The sequence below is a fragment of the Rutidosis leptorrhynchoides genome, chromosome 4, assembly GCF_046630445.1.
Source record: "Rutidosis leptorrhynchoides isolate AG116_Rl617_1_P2 chromosome 4, CSIRO_AGI_Rlap_v1, whole genome shotgun sequence".
In the NCBI taxonomy this organism is placed as follows: domain Eukaryota; kingdom Viridiplantae; phylum Streptophyta; class Magnoliopsida; order Asterales; family Asteraceae; genus Rutidosis; species Rutidosis leptorrhynchoides.
This window is the reverse complement of record NC_092336.1, coordinates 524878658-524897415: the sequence shown is the minus strand read 5'-3', so window position 1 is coordinate 524897415 and position 18758 is coordinate 524878658. Positions and strand designations below refer to the sequence as shown.

General features: G+C 35.3%; 1 protein-coding gene and 1 long non-coding RNA gene across 4 annotated transcripts; one reads left to right on the top strand and one right to left on the bottom strand.

Annotated features, from left to right (window-relative positions):
* Positions 1-6357: 6357 nt before the first annotated feature.
* LOC139844926 (uncharacterized) lies at positions 6358-9080 on the bottom strand. Of its 3 annotated transcripts, XR_011758132.1 has the most exons (5): positions 8726-9080; positions 8539-8649; positions 8008-8099; positions 7421-7554; positions 6358-6537 (listed from the first exon to the last, which is right to left on the bottom strand). It is a non-coding gene; the product is annotated as an uncharacterized lncRNA (long non-coding RNA). The 3 variants fall into 3 exon arrangements; XR_011758133.1 differs by having other exon boundaries at positions 6358-7271; positions 8539-9080; XR_011758131.1 differs by having other exon boundaries at positions 8539-9080.
* A 2137-nt stretch (positions 9081-11217) lies between these two features.
* LOC139839820 (alpha-1,3-arabinosyltransferase XAT2-like) lies at positions 11218-18635 on the top strand. Its single transcript, XM_071829984.1, has 4 exons — positions 11218-11359; positions 12449-12526; positions 12837-13871; positions 18529-18635. The coding sequence occupies exons 1-4, from the start codon at positions 11218-11220 to the stop codon at positions 18633-18635; spliced, it is 1362 nt and encodes a 453-aa protein (XP_071686085.1).
* The last annotated feature ends 123 nt before the right edge of the window (positions 18636-18758 follow it).

Sequence of the window (18758 nt, the reverse complement as noted above, 5' to 3'; positions counted from 1 at the left end):
GTCAACCATTGCAGCCAAGTTAACGAAAGTTTTCTAGAACGATTTGAGATCCATTCGAAAGATTTGGTTTGAATTTCACTTAGCAACAAGGGACCGTTACCTTTTTTCTTTTTAAAGACCATGTCGTTTCTATTTTTCCATAATAGGTAGCCGGTGATCCACTCGATTGCTTGCCAAAGTTTGGAGTAGATGTTTGGATTTGACGAGCTAGCGGTACCCGAAAACAAGGCACTGTAATTCGAAGTAGAAGAAGGAGTAGAGGACCACCATCTTGAAACACGAGACCAAATATCGACCGCGAAAGTGCATTGAAACAGTATGTGTTCTGAGGTTTCAATGTGACTGCTGCAAATTGGACAAAGCACCGAATCTAGGTCCACTCCTCGTTTGTCTAACTCACTAAGAACCGGTAACCTATTAAGCTTGGAACGCCAAATGAAGATGCCAAGTTTTTGTGGAACTAGATTGTTGCGCATGGTTGCTAAGGATCCATTAGTCCCTGGCAGTATCTTGGTATCGATCAATTTATTTAGAACCGAAGTAATGAAGCGTCCGTTGTTGTTTAGGTTCCAATTCCACACGTCGCTAGGGTAATCAGAGAACCTGAAATCTCGAACGGCTGCTTCAAGTGCTACTAGTTCATCGTTTGTTCTTCCTGAAGGAATCCTGGACCATTGCCAAAATGCACACCAATTTTCGTTTTCACTATTTTTAATTAACCGATCCATTACTAACACATCTTTTGAGTTTTCAAGGTGGAACAATCTAGCAAATGTTTCGCATAAAGGAGTGCTTCTTAGCCATGAATCCAACCAAAATCTTGTGTTATTACCTCGATTAACAACCTTTACGAATGAATTGGAGAAAGAAACGCCCAAACTATCGATGTGGAAACCTGCTGCCCTAATGCCATTCCAAGTTGAGTGCCTGCTGCGTATTACATGGAATTCATGAGAATTTAACCCCCCGTCCCGCCCGTAAAGACTTTGAATTATTTTGACCCAAATGGAGTTTGTTTCGTTGTGAAAGCGCCACCACCATTTACCAAGTAAGGAAAGATTTTTAACTTTTAGTGTCCCTATGTTTAACCCCCCGCCCTCGTATGGTAATAGAATTTTCTCCCATTTTACCCAAGAGATTTTTGAATTTTCTCCCGACCCGCCCCAAAAAAACTTACGACGCAAACCTTCTAGCAAATTGAGGACACTTGAGGGAGCACGGAATAGGGAGAAGGCATACAATGGTAGGCTACTTAACACCGATTTGATAAGAGTAAGACGACCCCCGAAAGACAACGTCTTTGTTTTCCAATCCGCCAACCTTGAATGAAATTTTTCAATGACTTTTTCCCAATCCCGAATATGTTTCATTTTTTGACCAATAGGCACACCGAGGTATGTGAATGGAAAAGAGCCAACCCGACATCCTATAAAATTAGCCATATTTTCGATTGTCACCTTTGAAACACCGATCCCATATAAACAACTTTTTGAGAAATTAACTTTTAACCCCGAGAATATTTCAAAACATTTGAGAAGATTGAAGAGGCTACGAGCATTCTTTTTGTTCCATTGCCCGAAAAAAATCGTATCGTCGGCATATTGAAGATGCGAGACAAGAATTTTATCCGACCCGATTTCAAATCCTTTGAAAAGGTTAACCTCCATCGCGTGTTTCATGAGTAAGTTTAGTCCTTCAGCCGCCATTATGAAAAGGTAAGGCGATAGTGGATCGCCTTGTCTTACCCCTCGATGGAGTGTGAATTCATTAGTTGGTGAACCGTTTACAAGCACCGAAATAGAAGCGGATTTAAGACAAGAAGAAATCCACGAAATCCACTTTGCACCAAAGCCCATACATTCAAGAATCGTGAACAAGTAATTCCAATTAAGGCTATCGAAAGCCTTCTCGAAATCAGCTTTGAAGATGAGTCCCTTATGTTTTTGAAATTTCAAATTTTCAACAATCTCATTAGTTACTAGGATACCATCAAGAATAAACCGTCCTTTTATGAAAGCACTTTGTTCCGTCCCAATAATTTTTTGAATCACTTTTTGAAGTCGATTAGCTAGCAATTTTGAGACTATTTTATAGAAGCTTCCAATAAGACTTATAGGCCGATAGTCACCTAATTGAAGAGGATCTTTCTTTTTGGGGACAAGTGTAAAGAATGATGCATTGCAACCATTGGAGATGTGACCATGAGACCAAAACCAATCGATAGCATTCTTTAAGTCATCTTTGATCAACCAATAAAAATTTTTAAAGAAATTCATATTGAACCCATCGGGACCCGGGGCTTTACTTGGATCAAAATCTTTAATCGTATTCCATATTTCGGTTTCAAGGAAAGGAGCTTCTAGTGAAAGAACATCTTCTGTACTGATTTTTGAAAAAGCCAATGATCTCAGGCAATTAAAATCTGGGTTGGCAGAAAGGGGGATTTCAAATATTTTTTAAAATAGCCATGAATTTCATCTTTTATTTTAGAAGGATTATCTTCCCATACTCCATTAATATGCAACCCTCTAATATTGGTTCGATTATAGTTTCTTCTCAAGGTTGAATGAAAGAACGAGGTATTATCATCTCCCTCCGCTGCCCACTTTAATCTCACTTTTTGTTTAAGCATACTCATCTTCTCCCGTTCTTTTTGAACCTATTTCGCTCTAGTATTAATCCATTCATTTCGATCAGCTTCAGGTAGAGTACCCAAATCAGCCTTTTTTTCAAAATCCATAACGGTAGCCATACATGATTCAATTTCCTTGTCAATGGATCCATATTTGTGTCTGCTCCATGTTCGTAGTGCATCTTTAACATTTTTCAGCTTGTTTCTAAAAACACAATCAAGTTTAGAGCCAACAACCTTTTTATTCCAAGCTTCAACAACGATAGGTTCAACATCTTTATTCTCTAACCATACATCAAAAATCCGAAACGGTTTGGGACCAAAATCAACATTGTTGTCTTGTAGAATAATCGGACAGTGGTCAGAGGTATTTCTATCCAAGCAGGTGACCGAAATATCATCTCGTGAAAGTAGAAAATTCTCGGATACAAGAAATCGATCTAGTTTACTGAACTTTTTCCCGTCATCACTAACTCTTGTGAACCTCTTACCGATCAGTGGGATGTCGATTAAACGACTACTATCAATAAAATCGTTGAAAAATTTTGCCCTTCTTTTGATGAACTCACAGTTTTGACGCTCGTCTTCCGATCTAACTTCGTTGAAATCTCCTCCTATTATCCATTCGACATCAGGTAGAGACATAATGTCTTCAAGACTATCCCAGAAGAGTTTTTTATCCTTATCTTTGTGTGGTCCATATACGTTGATGATAACCGTTTGAGTGGTTTTTCCTTTCCACGAACCTTTGATTGCCAAGAAGTATTTTTTTTCGACAGCATCATCGATAATAAAAACATTAGGATCCCAAATAAGCAACATTCCACCAGACTTGCCCATTTTTGGTTTTTGCACATACTGGAAGTTTGGTGAGCCCCATATATTCTCTACCCATTTGTCATTTACTTCGTTACACTTACTCTCTTGAATTGCCACGATATCAATGGATTCCTTTAAACGCATCTGCCTAAACCATCCGACTTTGCTATCTTTCCCGTCTTCTCCACAAAAACCACGAATATTGAAAGACATTAACTTCATTAAAAAAACATTAATAGACGAAGGTGTAGGAAAAAACTGGTCACTGGGATTTTTCCTCCCAATGAAGTCCAAGTTTCTTCCCATATTCATTTAGACCTATACTAGCTGTTGAATCCAGGGAGGAGCTTTTTGATTTTTTACTTTTTCTAGATTTTGAGGACACGTTGGAGGTATTGGTTGATTTGTGGACATGACGGGCCTGATTTTTTAATTGAAGAAATCTAGATGACATTTTTTGTATGCCAATAGATTTACTCGACTGTAGTTTTCGAGAGCAGTTGGTAGGGGTGGAAGAAGGTTTAGATGAGGATGTGTGGCTAAATTTTCCTTTCTTTTTTCTGTTTTGGGTATTAGTAGAGGTGTGTTGTGTAGGATATCTTGGTGAAATGTTCACAGGTTTTTGAAACGAGTTGGATTTATTTTGTGGACTCTTATGGGAGCTTGGGACATGGTTATCGAAAAGGTTGGTTACTCGAATAGGACTTGGTTGGCTTGATTCATTAATAGAATTATTTTTAGGATCTGAATTGGTTGGTGAAGTAGGAATAGAAAGATTCTGTTGTTTAGTGGACTTAGAGATGGAAGATTGGGTCTGCTGATTAATAGGTTTTTTATTTTGTATAGTAAGTGGGTTTGGGGAGTCGTTAATGGGCCGAGAATGTTTAGAAGGGGACTGGGCTTTAGTTGAAGAGATTCTTGGATTAACATGCGTGTTTTCTTTGACTATTGGATTAGGCTTATTTGAATTGCAGTCGTTAGGAATAGGGGATGTATAAGAATTATTATCATCGACAATTTTACCTGGATTAGTGTGGATGTGGGACCCAGTTTGGAGCATTTCAAATTCTCTGCTTTTTTTTCGGTGCCTTTACAATTATTATTCTGTTCCACGCCTTCATTGGGGACTGTGCCTTCATTGGGGACTGTGTTGGCACTATTGCGGGGGAAAAAATTTTCATTAGTTCCCATGCATTTAGATGATCCATCTCCCACCTCTTTGTCTTCCTTTCTTGCCGGAATTTCAGTTTCCGGCACTGATTCATCGTCTGAACTGAAATCCACTAAAGACTCATTATCTGACAACCAACAGGACCCTTCATCATCCGTATCTAATTCAACGATATCCCTGAATTCCTCTAAAGCTCTAACATAATGAATTGTTGATTTGGTTTTGAGCCTGATTATCTCTTGAATTGGATTATAACATTTAACTTTAACCAGTATTTTGCCAGCAATAAGATTTTGCGTTTTTTCCGTAATGCTACAATTTTTTGTCTCAATTATTGGACCCCACCATGAAGCAATCTTCCTGAATGTCTCTTCTATCCAGTGTGAGATTGGTACCCCATAAACACTAACCCAAGTTAGTCGTCCTGGATATGTATGATTGTCATTCCAACGTCTAATGTTATGAATCCATCTCTTGATATTGTGATGTTCATTGGCTAATATGTTTTCAACTGTTGATTCGGATTCAAAGATAATCAAGATTTCAAACCCTCCTATGTATTTGATTACAAAGTTTGAAAGACCCTCCTCATTACAAAGATCTGTTAGTTGTTCTAAGATCTCTAAATTGGAGGTTTCACCTACCAAAGTTCTTTTAAAGACCTCAGAATAGTTTTCCTTATCATCAAGTTCTATTCCTCTGCTCATGTTTGTATTGGTTATGAAGTCGTCAAGTGGGTTAGGGGGTTGTTTGGAAGGTGGTATATTCGTAGATGGAATGTTTGTTTTCGGTTTATAAGTTGGAGGTGGAGAGTAGTTACTTCGGTTTTGATTGTGTGTTTTTGGGTAGTGTTTAGGTTGGAAAAGAGTTGGCGATTTGTGTTTGTTTAGGGGTGGTTTATGATGGTGGTTACAGGTGTGAGGAGGTGGTACAGTAATGGGTTTTGGGTAGGACTGAAAGTGACGTGTAGGGAGGGTTGGAAAGTTTGAATCTGAATAGTGGAATGAATGGTGAGGGTGTTGGTGATTATTTGTTTGATTAAGTATATGGTTTGGGTAAGGTTTCCATGGTTCTTTGGCAACATCGTTGAAGGATCGATCATCCCTAAAATTATCACCCTTCGAAACGGTCTTTTGGAATTCCTCTCGATGATAACTTGAGTTTTCTTGTTTTTTCATGGTAGGAGGAGCAGTTTTTTCATTCTTTGATTGATAGAATCTTAAGTAGAGATCCCCGATTTTGATTTTTCTCATCTCGTCTGCGAATTTGTCCGGATTATGGACGTCAACGTACCTGACAAATCCAAACTTTTGTCCACTGGGGAGACATCTCTTGGCCATGTAGATCTCAGAAGCATTTCCATGACGTTTGAATAATCGCCATAGATCCGTCACCTTCCAAGAGGTTGGATAATTGAAAAACAAGAAAGAAGTGATTCGTTTGTTGTTTACCCTTGATTGTTGTTTCCGGTAGCCGTTACCATCGTAGCCGTCATACACCGCCTCCGTACTCCTGTAGATGTCGCAACCTGCCAGACCCCCTCTCTCTCTAGTGCTCTCTCTCTCTCTCATATTCTCTCTCTAGTATTATTATTAGTGCACCATAATTACCTTGAAGCAGCCTTTGATGTCAAGGATAAGAGGAAGGTCCATGAGCTTCCATTTTTAGAACCAGCTACAGTATTTCAGTGCTTGCATTATGAGTTGAAAAACAAATTATTAAATCATGTACCTCAGATATCTAAAATAAGTATGTTAAATCAGTGCTTCCTATTTAGTTTGTTCTACTTAAATTGCGGAAACCTATTTTCAGAGGTATCACTCACAACGATCCAAAGGGATTTTGTTAAATCAATAATCAACATATATATAACACACTTGACGCGTTTGACCGCTTGACCCGCCCATTTTGCAACCTACAAAACATAAAAAAAAAAAAAATGTAAACCAACACAACATATAAATGAATTGAACCTTACCTACCATTGAGTTCAAAGGAAGATCGTCAAGTTTATTTGTAAGATAAGCCTGTAGAATACCGATGCCAAAATGGTCGAAGAGGAAGGTAAGTATAGTAGACACGTTTGATTCGATTACTGATACCATATCTGAAAAATGTAAATACTCAAGCAACTCGTTAGAATTGTGTTTGACTCTGATTTATCCAGTTTTTAGTTTGTTGTTTCACTGCCAAGCAAAATATGAAGACGGTGATACGTTTGCAAGTACAAAACAGTTAGTACTAAATTATTTTTCCAAACAAAGCTTCATGTAAGCAACGTCGAGAATAAAAATGCACCTGAGCTATGTGAATTAGCGACAACTAAAAACAATTGCATATTCTAAGTTTCTAATAATATATGATGTGTGTGCTTTTCAGAATAAAATTTCATGCGTGTGTTTATCCCATTTCTATCACATACAGAGTACTTTAACAACTTAAACAACAAACAACAATAATTCTATATCAGTTGACACGATGTAAATATGCACAGAGAGATTGTTTTTTTGATGATATTTGAAGATTGTGCTTAAAAAATACAACGAATTACAAACTTTGAATCCAATCAGCTTTACTCCGAATGGTTCAAAAAGTCAAACACCAAGTGTGAAAGAAACATAGTTAAGAATCGTGTGTTTTGGACCCAACCTATAACGCAAAAGAGGTAATATGTTTAAGAAACATATTTAATCACAACTTCAGTAGCCCATCAATTTTACGTAGAGTAAAGCATTAATACAATCAAAGTTTAATAACATATTAACCATTAAAAGTAACAATGCAATTTTATACCATACCTGTCATTTTTAGGAACTTATATATTATTCTTGAGGATTTCTTGCACAACTGGAACTCCTCTTTCATCATTAAGCATTTGAGAACACATAGTGTCAGTTATGACCCATATCGTATGACCCATATCTGTTTTTTGCTATATAGCAAAGTTTGTGTTAGGAAATATACAATACAACCTTTTGATGTGCAAATGAGTCAATGTTACAACTCTCACTTAAGGACATGCATTTACTTTCCGCCTCTACATGTTTTGCCCATTTGGTCCCGTTTGACCCGTTTGGTCATTTTGGTCAAACGATCTGTGTACAAAGTCGATCTATTTTTCTCTTCATGAACAAAAGACCAGCAGCTATTTTTCGACATACTCTTATCACATTTGCATCACTTACGGGCTCATAATTTGTGTACAATTCTATAAGAAAAAATGATCAATAGGTTCTTCAGACTCCTAATTACATGAATCACATTATATAAGTGTGTTTTATACAGAAACCCTAACCTAAAATAGCACGATCAAAAAAAATAAAAATCGATGAAAAAGTCACTGCTCGAATTTAAAATCGGACATTATAAGAAATTTGAAACTTACATATCTATTGAATGATATTATATCAACGATTCAGTTTTCAATTACTTAAGCGATCAATGATAAATCAAGGAGATGATAGTAACCGAAGAACGCTGCAACAACACCCAAGTAATCAGGAAAAATTAGCGATACAATCAACAATTAAAAGCAGCAGTATATCATTTATTCATAAGATTTCGAACCAAAAAAGACCCACTACATATACTGCAGTATCAATTAGTATTGAATATTCATAATAAAACAATTTGAATTCAAGATAAAGTTCATAAACTGCAGTATCAATTCGTATTGAATATTCATAAAGATCCAATTGATTATACAGAAATCCTTAAAATCTTTAATTATCTATTGAAATCGATACCATTTTGTAAAATTATGATCAAAACATCACCATCCACAACCATTTGAAATTTTGAAAATTCAAATCTACCATAAAAGATCACAATAACTAAAACCCAACTTCGGGTTATTAAATATAAAAAAATAGAAAATAATAAACCCTAGGTTAGAAAATAAAAAAGAAATATTTACCTAAATTGATACGTATTTCAACATCGGAGAATGTCAGTTGATGCAGATTCAGACCCAGTTGAATTCTATGGATTCGAATGCCTTATTATGGATGGAACGAACTGTCGATTTCTATTCCATATTCATAACGGTTTATAAAAAATCGTTATTATGAATTGTAGTTACATAATCGAGATTAGATACTTACACCGTTCATCAATTACTGCTACCAGAAATTAATATGACGCAATTATATACTTACACCGTTCATCGATAAATTGAAAACACGATCGAGATTAGATGGCCGCGTTGGATATCAAATCTTAATCGGATGTGGATCATAATCGTCCTCCTCCGCTGTCCGATTAACCAACGGCAGAAGCTGCAGGCGAGATCAAATTAACTACCGGTGTATAAGGAAAATGTGGTAAATCTATAAAATTGATACCGATCTGTGTATAAAATGATGAAGAATAATTTAGAGGTAGCAGTGGTGTTTTTTTTAGGCCGATATCGGCCTCAATCGTCGATTTTTTGTTAGGGTTTTTCCATGAACGATAGAGAGAGATAGGGAGGTTGCAGGTGTGATTTTTTGTTCCGTTTTTTTTTAAATCGAAGTTACTAACCGGGACACGTGGCAGTTTTTTAGGGTAGTTTAGGTTTATTAATCCCACTAATGGGTGATTAACATGTGGATTATCCTAATTAAGGAGTGATTAGGTGAGTGACACATAGGACTAATCCTTGTGCTTTATATGATGTAATAGAATAGATAATAGATAATAGATTGATAGATAGATAAATTATACTCGTATGCTTTTGTTGTATTAAACTGATTGTTCATTATCAACTATAGAAAGTAATTTTAATTTTAATTTAATTTTAATTTAATTTAATGGTTTTTAGGCACTGTTTCCTTTGTAATGAAATTATAAAAGTAAGAGAAATTTTAAATTAACTTATAAATCTTTAGGGTAATTTTTTCATTGGATACAAAATAAATAGTAATGATTGTGAAAAAAATAAAAATAAATAGTAATGATATAGGTGAAAAAAATAATTTTTATCAGCAAAAACATAATTTTTTTTTTTATCAAAATCTATCATGAGAACAACATAATTGACGGTAAATATTTTCAAAAAATAAATTCTAACCGGTGAATGATAAACGTTTTTTCTAATAAAATATTAAAAAAAAGTAAATAGTATTATTTTTAATATACATAAGTTTTTGGGTGTTTTTGTGATATGATCGAAAATGGTGAAAATATACAATTACAATTTTAGTTATCATTTAATTGGGTCAGTTTCATATAGCTTATAAACTAGTTTAACCCGAATTTACGGGCATAGCCCAACGGTTCCTCCCATGTACTTTGTATCATGGGATAGGGAGAGGTCATGAGTTCGATCCTTAAGGATGACATGATTTTCTTTAAACCAATTGAACACCAATAATGGTGGTATATATTGACCCTATAGGGAGGTTTTACCGGATTCGTTCACGGACCTCTACCCGGAACCACTGCCCGAATGGATGTGTTCTCGGGTACTGTCGATCGGGTTCGGGTTTCCGCCCGAACGTGTGTTACGTGAAAATGATGAGGGTCGTTGAAATAAATGATCTACTTATGTCAAAAAATCGTAGTTGCAAAAAAAAAAAAAAAAAAAAAAAAAAAAAAAAAACTAGTTTAACCCTTTAAAAAAAAAAAACAAAAGTTAAATGTTTACTTATGTATATAAATATTTATAAATTATAAATATGAATAAGAGGAATATTCATTTGAGTCCATAAATTAAGTTGAGATTTAAGGGACCAATGAGAGCGCGACACGTGTCGCGAAAATCACATGTGATTGAAAAAAAATTCAAAAATTTTTTTTTGAAAAAAAAAATTTTAAATTTTTTTTCAAAATTTAAAAAAAAAAAAAATTTTAATTTTTTTTTTTTACAATCACATGTGATTTACCTGCACAATCACATGTGATTGAATTGTACAATCACATGTGATTGGATTTGCCATGCATAATCACATGTGATTGGGTTTACAATCACATGTGATTGACATGCATAATCACATATGATTTTTTAAAAAAAAAATTCGAAAAAAAAATTTTCGGAAACAAAATTTGAAAAAAAAAATTTCGAAAAAAATTAAAAAAAAATTTTCGAATTTTTTTTTTTTCAATCACATGTGCTTTTCGCGCCACATGTCGCCATCTCATTGGTCCCTTTGTTTTCAAGCAAATTTATGGATGCAAGTGATTACTAACTCATATGAATAAATTCATATAATAATAAGATAACATATGTATACTTGATAGTAGTGCTAATTGATTAACAAAATACACACACTCACACATAGTTTCGCCAAATGTAGTAATGAAACAAATTAAAGACGAGTGCTGTAAACCAAAACAGCAAATTAAGACAATCCTCCTTAACAGACGGTGGTTTAATGAAGTCAACTACCAAATATATTGAAATCGTAGGCACCAATCATTGACAAATTAATCCTAGTTGGTCTTTCTTGCAGGCCATTCCATCTATCTATACTTTTATATCATATCATATACATAACAAACACACATAAAAAAAAAGCACACTGCACATATATGTCGGTAGTTTTTGTAGTAGCTACTATACCTTCAATCACTAGCTACCATTCTTAACATATTTACATTGAAAATTAGCAAAAAGATGACATACGATGAGATGTTTGCTCGAAGCTTCAGTCGACGTGATCAAATAAGATTGAAGTATAGCGCATTCGCTGCATGCTTTGTAGTCGCATGCTGTTTGTGCACTGTGTTCAAGCCTTACCTCGGCCCACTACCTGCTTGTAAGTCGTTTTAATGCGCCATATATGTGAGTTTGCTTTTTTCTAACAAAACAGTACGTCATAACTCATAAGTATTGGTCATGCAATATGTTAAAGTTAATTGTGTAACATATACTCCGTAGTAGATTAGTAGGACATTGGTGTGTTTTCTAAAGTAAAATGTTGATTAAGGAGTTTACCTTTAACAATCTACCATGTAATGTGTGTTTGAAGAGAGTATATGATTAAGATTGATGATGTTTTTTCTTTTCAGATTGTATGTATAGAGGAATATTTTTTTTTTTTTTTTTCAAATTTACTATTAGTTTTTTTTTCTACACTAAAATAACGATTACTATTTAGATTATCTCGTCATTTTTTTTTTTCATTTTTATTGTGATGGTTAACTTGTATGCTTAAATGTGATAACTACATGTATATAATAGATATATAGATATAGAAGTCATGATTTAGTTTATATATTTATGTCATTGCTGAATTAAGGCTTGAATAGTTATCCCAAGTTATTTTGTATGTTTTCAATCACTTAAAATTTGTATAAATAAGCTTTTTTTTTTAAAGCAAATTTACGCACTCATTACATGAACATTTACAAATCAACAAAATATGTTCGATCATAACACGATTTGAACCCCCAACATCTTAGTTGATAGGGTTATCAACTAATTTATCGCAAGTTATCATTATATTTAATGGCTCTATTAATCGAGTCAACAACAAGCGTCGATTTATTAGTATCTTGACTGTCGCTTAGAGCCTAAATTGAATTTCAGGCAGGTTTAAAATTCATAGAAATTTGATTCTATCATTTTCATGGCGTGTCACATTTTTTTTAACTTACTTATTGACCGGGGGTCAATTCGAAAACAATCTCTCTATCCTTTGAACATTGAGAGAGATGACTTTCAATCTCTACTCTTGAGGTGTTTCACTCTGGGTAAAGAAATGATTTCTCTTTATTCTATCATACGAGAAGGATTGTCTACATTTTACCTACCTCATACTTTAGGGATTGAGTTTTGTTATTGTTGTTGTTATCATTATATTTTAATGTTTTTTTATTTATATTTTCATTTTCATTTTCATTAGTGAATTTGAGGTTGACGATGGCTGACGGACTACAATTAGCGATGATTACCGACAAAACAGGCGAACCAAAACGACCATGTAAGTACAATAATCTCTACTTGTTAATTTTTATTAAAAGCGTGCAAGAAAACTCTGTTTTTAATTCAAGTGTAGGTACAATTTATTAGTTAAATAATTATTTCATTTTCTATTTTCTATTACATTACATGTTAGAATTGAATATGCTAATTAATTTATCTGCGTTTAACATACGGAGTATCGATACTTGGACAAACAATAACCGATATACATGCCTGATATATACTGTAATATACAATATTATTGTTAATAGTTTACTTGGATTTTATACAGTTCACCCTTAATTATAAATTCTCATGAATATCAACAGATTCTGAAGTACAACAAACCTCACTTACATGTGACATATCAAAACACAGATCAGATACATGTGAGATTAAAGGTGACGTAAGGATTAAAGGGACATCCTCACTCATATTTGTAGCTTCTTCACACAATAAAAATGCTTCTTTCATCATAAAGCCTTATGCTCGTAATGGCGACAAAAGTGCAATGGATCTTGTTACAACATTTACCTTAAAATCAGTTGAAAACCAACCTGAAATCATGCCCGAATGTAACAAAACTCACAACGTACCAGCCGTAGTTTTTTCTATCGGTGGCTATGCTAATAACAACTTTCACGCCTTCACAGATGTCATAATCCCTCTGTATGCTACGTCTCGTAAATTCAATGGTGAAGTGAAGTTCCTAGTGTCGAACAAACTTCCTCGATGGACGAGCAAATTCAAAGTAGTATTAGACAAATTATCAAGGTATGAAACTATTGATATCGATAGGGAAAATATAGTACATTGCTTTCCTAGTATGATAGTTGGTCTTAAAAAAGAACACACAAAAGAGCTACACTATGAATCAATGAAAGATTTTAGAAACTTCTTGAGAAATTCTTACTCGTTGGAGCGATCCATGGTTATTAAGTTAAACAATAGCTCAATTCAAAAAGCTCGACTCCTAATTATTTCCAGACAAAAAACACGAGCTTTTACAAATGTGGAAGATGTGGTTCTCGCAGCCGAAAACATGGGATTTGAGGTGATTGTTAGTGAGATGAGCGCGAATATGACACATATTTCTAGGCTCGTGAACTCGTGTGATGTGTTGATCGGAGTTCACGGGGCAGGGTTAACGAATATGGTTTTTTTACCCGAAAACGGCGTGATTATACAAGTGGTACCATTTGGAAAGATGGAATGGTTGGCAAGTACATATTTTGGTGAACCTTCTAAGGAAATGGGTTTGAAGTATTTGGAGTATAAGATTAGTGAAGATGAAAGCAGTTTGATTCAAGAATATCCATTGAAGCATCAAGTGTTTGTGGATCCGTATTCAGTGCAAAAGAAAGGTTTAACCTTTCCATGGGTGTGGTTTCTTTTTGATTCTATTGATGCTTGTGCTCGTTTTAAAGCTAGTCCAAACATGTTATCGTTGTTTGCTTGTTTGAAAGAGCCCTCTGATATGTTTGTAGTTGATGAACGAATAGTGTGGATTGAGATTAATGGTTTACCTACGTGTGCGTGGGGTACTAATGCTGGTAAAAAAGTGGCTTCTCTTTTCGGCAAGTTCCTTTTCTTCGAGTCGAATTGCAAGTTACCTTTGTCTACTTGTCGTGTTTGTATTGCAACGTATGACAAACATCCGATCTCGTCGGTTCGTAATGTTGAAATAGACAAATCTAATGTGGAAGTTGTTGTTCAAGAGGTTGGCACTTGGTTATTTGATATTGATTCGACAATTAAAGTGGAAAAGAGTGATGACGATATTATGGACAATGAAGATGCAGGTAGTTTTGTTTCCGGGTACCAAACTTCCGAAGACTCACAAACATGTTCTGATCATTTAAAGGAATTCGAAGGTATTAAGCTAGATGATTCTGTGTCATGTTCGAATATGAAAAGGACAAGTAGTGTTAATGTTTCTTCTAAGGAACAAGTGAATATTAAATTGAATGTTCATGCCCAGAATGATGAGCATTTTAATTCTAAAATGCATGTTTCGGGTCAGAGTGTTGATAATGATAATTCTATATCAACTAAACCTCTTTTCGATAATGTTGTGGGTAACAGTGGAGGTAGTACTAGTTTATCTCATGCTCCTGGTTTCTCCATGAACAAGGACGTTGAGAACCAAGGTTTAACTTCATCTTTTAGTTGTTACACTCCTTTTACGATTTTTAATCATGATTCTATCCCGTCCCAAAGTTTGGATTTGAGTGAAGATATTTTTGGAATTGGAGATTTGTTGGGGTATCATCCTAAAGGTCTTTGTAAGTTGTCGAATAGTAATATCGATAATGTAGTTTTTAGATGAAGATTTTATCGGTAAATTCTTGTGGATCGTTGTTCTTCGATAAAAGAAAATGGATTAAAGATTTGTGTGTTACGTTGAATATTGATTTTTTAGGTATTCAAGAATCTAAGTTGTCTCGTTTTAATATGAATCGTCTTAAATCGTTTTGGGGTAATCAAAACTTTGATTACGCCTTATCTTTATCTCGTGGTTTTTCAGGTGGAATCATCTCTTTATGGGACCCGAATGTTTTTGGTAAAAGTAATATTTGGTGCGATGATAACTTTGTCATTGTTAAGGGGACTTGGTATCGTGTTAATTCGGTGGTGTACATGGTAAATGTTTATGCTCCTCAATCGTTGTCGGATAAAGAGATTCTTTGGTCTAAACTTTCTACATTTATTTCTTCTCACCCAGGAGATTATATATGTATGGGCGATTGGAATTCGGTTAGAAACGAGGACGAGAGATGTGGTTCTGTTTTTTGTCTGAATGAGGCGTTGTTGTTTAATAACTTTATCATTGCTAATGACTTGTTTGATGTGCCTCTAGGTGGTCTTCAATTTACTTGGAGGAACAAACGGGGTAGTAAGTTTAGCAAGATTGATCGTTTTCTCATCTCGAATAATATTTTAAACGTTTTCGATAACCTTAAAGGTTTAGTCTTACCTAGAGGTTTATCGGATCATTCGCCTCTCTACTTACACCAAGATAAAGTTGACTTCGGTCCGACTTATTTTAAAATCTTTGATTCTTGGTTCGAACGGAGAGATTTTGTAGAAACGGTTAATAAAGCGTGGGATGTGATTAATATAAAAAAAAATTTAGATATTGCTGCTAAATTCCGTCTTCTTAAGTTTCAACTGAAAAGTTGGATTCACTCTTCTCGTTCCGTAGAGGCTGATCGTTTAAAGGAGTTAAATGAAAAGATCGAATCTCTTGATATTATGATTGATAATGGTTCAGCGAGGATTGAGCACGTGGAGGAACGAAATTCTTTAGCGGCTGAAAAGGATAATCTAGCTAAAATTGTTGATTTGGATATTAGACAAAAGGCGAATGTTAAATGGGATGTAGAGGGGGACGAAAATTCGAAATTCTTCCATGGTTCTCTGAAGAGGAAACGACGTGTTCAACACATACAAGGTCTATTAATTGACGGGGTTTGGATTGACAATCCTGATGACATAAAAACAAGCTTATTCGAATACTTTAAATCCAAATTCGAAGCTTCAGAGGCTGAATTCAGTTTTGGTAATATTAGGCCGAAGGTTACTCTCTCAGAAGCTGATCGATATTTCCTGGATGCTGATGTCGACGAGGTTGAGATCAAAAATGCGGTGTGGAGTTGCGGGAGTTCGAAAGCTCCCGGACCCGATGGTATCTCTTTTCATTTTTTAAAACACTTTTGGGATATTGTGAAATTTGATTTTTGCAGGGATATCAAAGATTTTTTTCTTTCGTGCAAGATGCCTAAAGGTGCAAACTCGGCGTTTTTCTCTTTAATCCCGAAAGTTAGTAATCCTGTTCTCATCAAGGATTTTCGTCCTATTTCTTTGGTGAGCTGTTTTTACAAGACTGTTACCAAAATCTTGACTAATAGATTGCAAGGTGTCATCGATAAGATTATTAGTCCGGTTCAGTCCGCTTTTATAGCCGGACGTCAGATTCTGGATAGCCCGCTTATGCTCAGCGAGATTATTTCGTGGTACAAGAATGATAATAAGAAGATGCTTTTGTTTAAAGTTGACTTTGAGAAGGCGTATGACTCGGTAAATTGGGAGTATCTTTTATTTATGTTATCCTCGTTGGGTTTTAGTTCGAAATGGTGTTCTTGGATTAAAGGGTGTTTATATTCAGCAAAGACTTCTGTTCTTGTTAATGGTAGTCCTACCCAAGAATTTTGTTTAAAGAGGGGTTTGAGACAAGGCGATCCTCTAAGCCCTTTTTTATTTATTATAGTCATGGAAGGTCTGCACCTCGCCTTTCATCATGCCATGGAAGCGAATCTCATCAGGGGCATCAAAGTTGGTAACGATAACATTCATTTATCTCACTTTATTTATGCAGATGATGTCATTATCTTTTCAGATTGGAACGCTATAGAGATGAGACGAATTGTTATGATCTTAGAGATCTTTTATGGAGTATCCGGGCTAAGATTGAATGTCTCTAAATCCCTTGTTTTCGGAATAGGGGTGGATGATGTAGAAGTGGCTACGATGGCAAATAGTGTTGGAGCTCGAGCTGGTACTTTTCCTACTACTTATCTAGGTGTTCCTATTGGTACTAGCATGAAACGAGTTTCAAATTGGGACTCATTAGTGGAGAAATTCAGCTCCAAATTATCGATGTGGAAGGCTAATCTTATTTCCGTGGGCGGTCGCTTAACTTTAGTGAAATCGGTTATGGGTAGTCTCGGCATTTACTTTATGTCGTTATTCAAATGTCCAGAAACGGTGTTAAAGAAACTTGAATCTATTCGTGCTAGATTTTTTTGGGGAGGAAACAAAACAGATAAAAAGATGGCATGGATCAAGTGGCACAAAGTTCTCGCTTCTTTTGAGAAAGGAGGTCTAAACATTGGAAGTCTCAAAGCTTTCAACTTGGCTCTTATTTTTAAATGGAGATGGAGATTTTTAACCAGACCGAACGATATGTGGGTATCCATCATTAAGTCTATTCATGGTAATGTTTTCGAAGTCACCAAATCTTCTACTTCGACTGTGTGGTCTAATATTGTTAATTCATGTTCGAATTGCATTGCTGAGAAGTATGTTCCTACTGATTTTTTTCGATTGTCCATTGGTGATGGTAGAAAAATCCGTTTTTGGTACGATTTATGGGTTGGAAATGCTCCTTTGAAAGATAGATTTAGTCGTTTATTTCATCTAGACTCGTCCCCTTTTGATACCATCGCTGATAAACGCAACAATAATGAGTGGATATTCGAGTGGACGAGGGACCGTTTGAGAGGTAGAACTGCTAGTCTGCTGTCTATGTTACTTGAGGAGATAGGCTGTCCAACGTTGTCTAATAGATCTGATTCGTGGTTGTGTTCGATCAACAACGAAGGCGAATTCACTGTTAAAGATACGAGAGTTCATATGGATAGTCTTCTAACTCAGTCTTCGATTACTAGCACTTCATGGTTTAAGTTTTTGCCTCGCAAAGTTAACGTTTTTTTGTGGCGCTTTCGGCTCAATTGTCTTCCTGTTCGATGGAATCTTTCCGCTAAGGGGATAGATATTGATTCGGTCGTTTGTCCAGCATGTGATAACGGGGTAGAGACGTCCAGGCATATTTTCTTCGAGTGTATTTTTGCTACTGAGATTTGGCGTAAGATTCGTATTTGGCTCGATTGTGGTATGGCTCCCTTAGTCTCATGGGATTCTTTTATATCTTGGTTGGAAGGTGTTCGGATACAAGTCTCTTCAAAGAATCGGATTATTGCGGTGGTGGTGACAAGTTTATGGGCGTTGTGGCGTTTTCGTAATGGTCTTGTTTTTCATGATTCGTTTTGTAGTAGAAGTAATCTATTTGATGTAATTAGGCTAGTTGCTTTTCGTTGGTTGAAAAATAGAAGTCATGGTGTTCCAAATTGGAACACATGGCTCTCTATTCCTTTGTAATCTTCCCTTAGCGTCTAGCTAGGGATCGTTTTTCTAATATATTCATTTTTTGGCCGTAAAAAAAAAAAGTGCAAAAGAAAGGTTGGAGTGCTTATAAATCAATTTATTTGGATAAACAGAATGTGAAACTTAATGTAACTAAGTTCAAAGAGACATTGTCACATGCGCTTGAACTACTTCATGTCTAGAATATCTAGAATATTGATCGTATCATTATACGGAGTAATTATTTGTTTATGTAAATTATATTTTATTTGTATGTACTAGTTATTAATTAATTGAGATTGAATATATATATTCAATCTCAATTA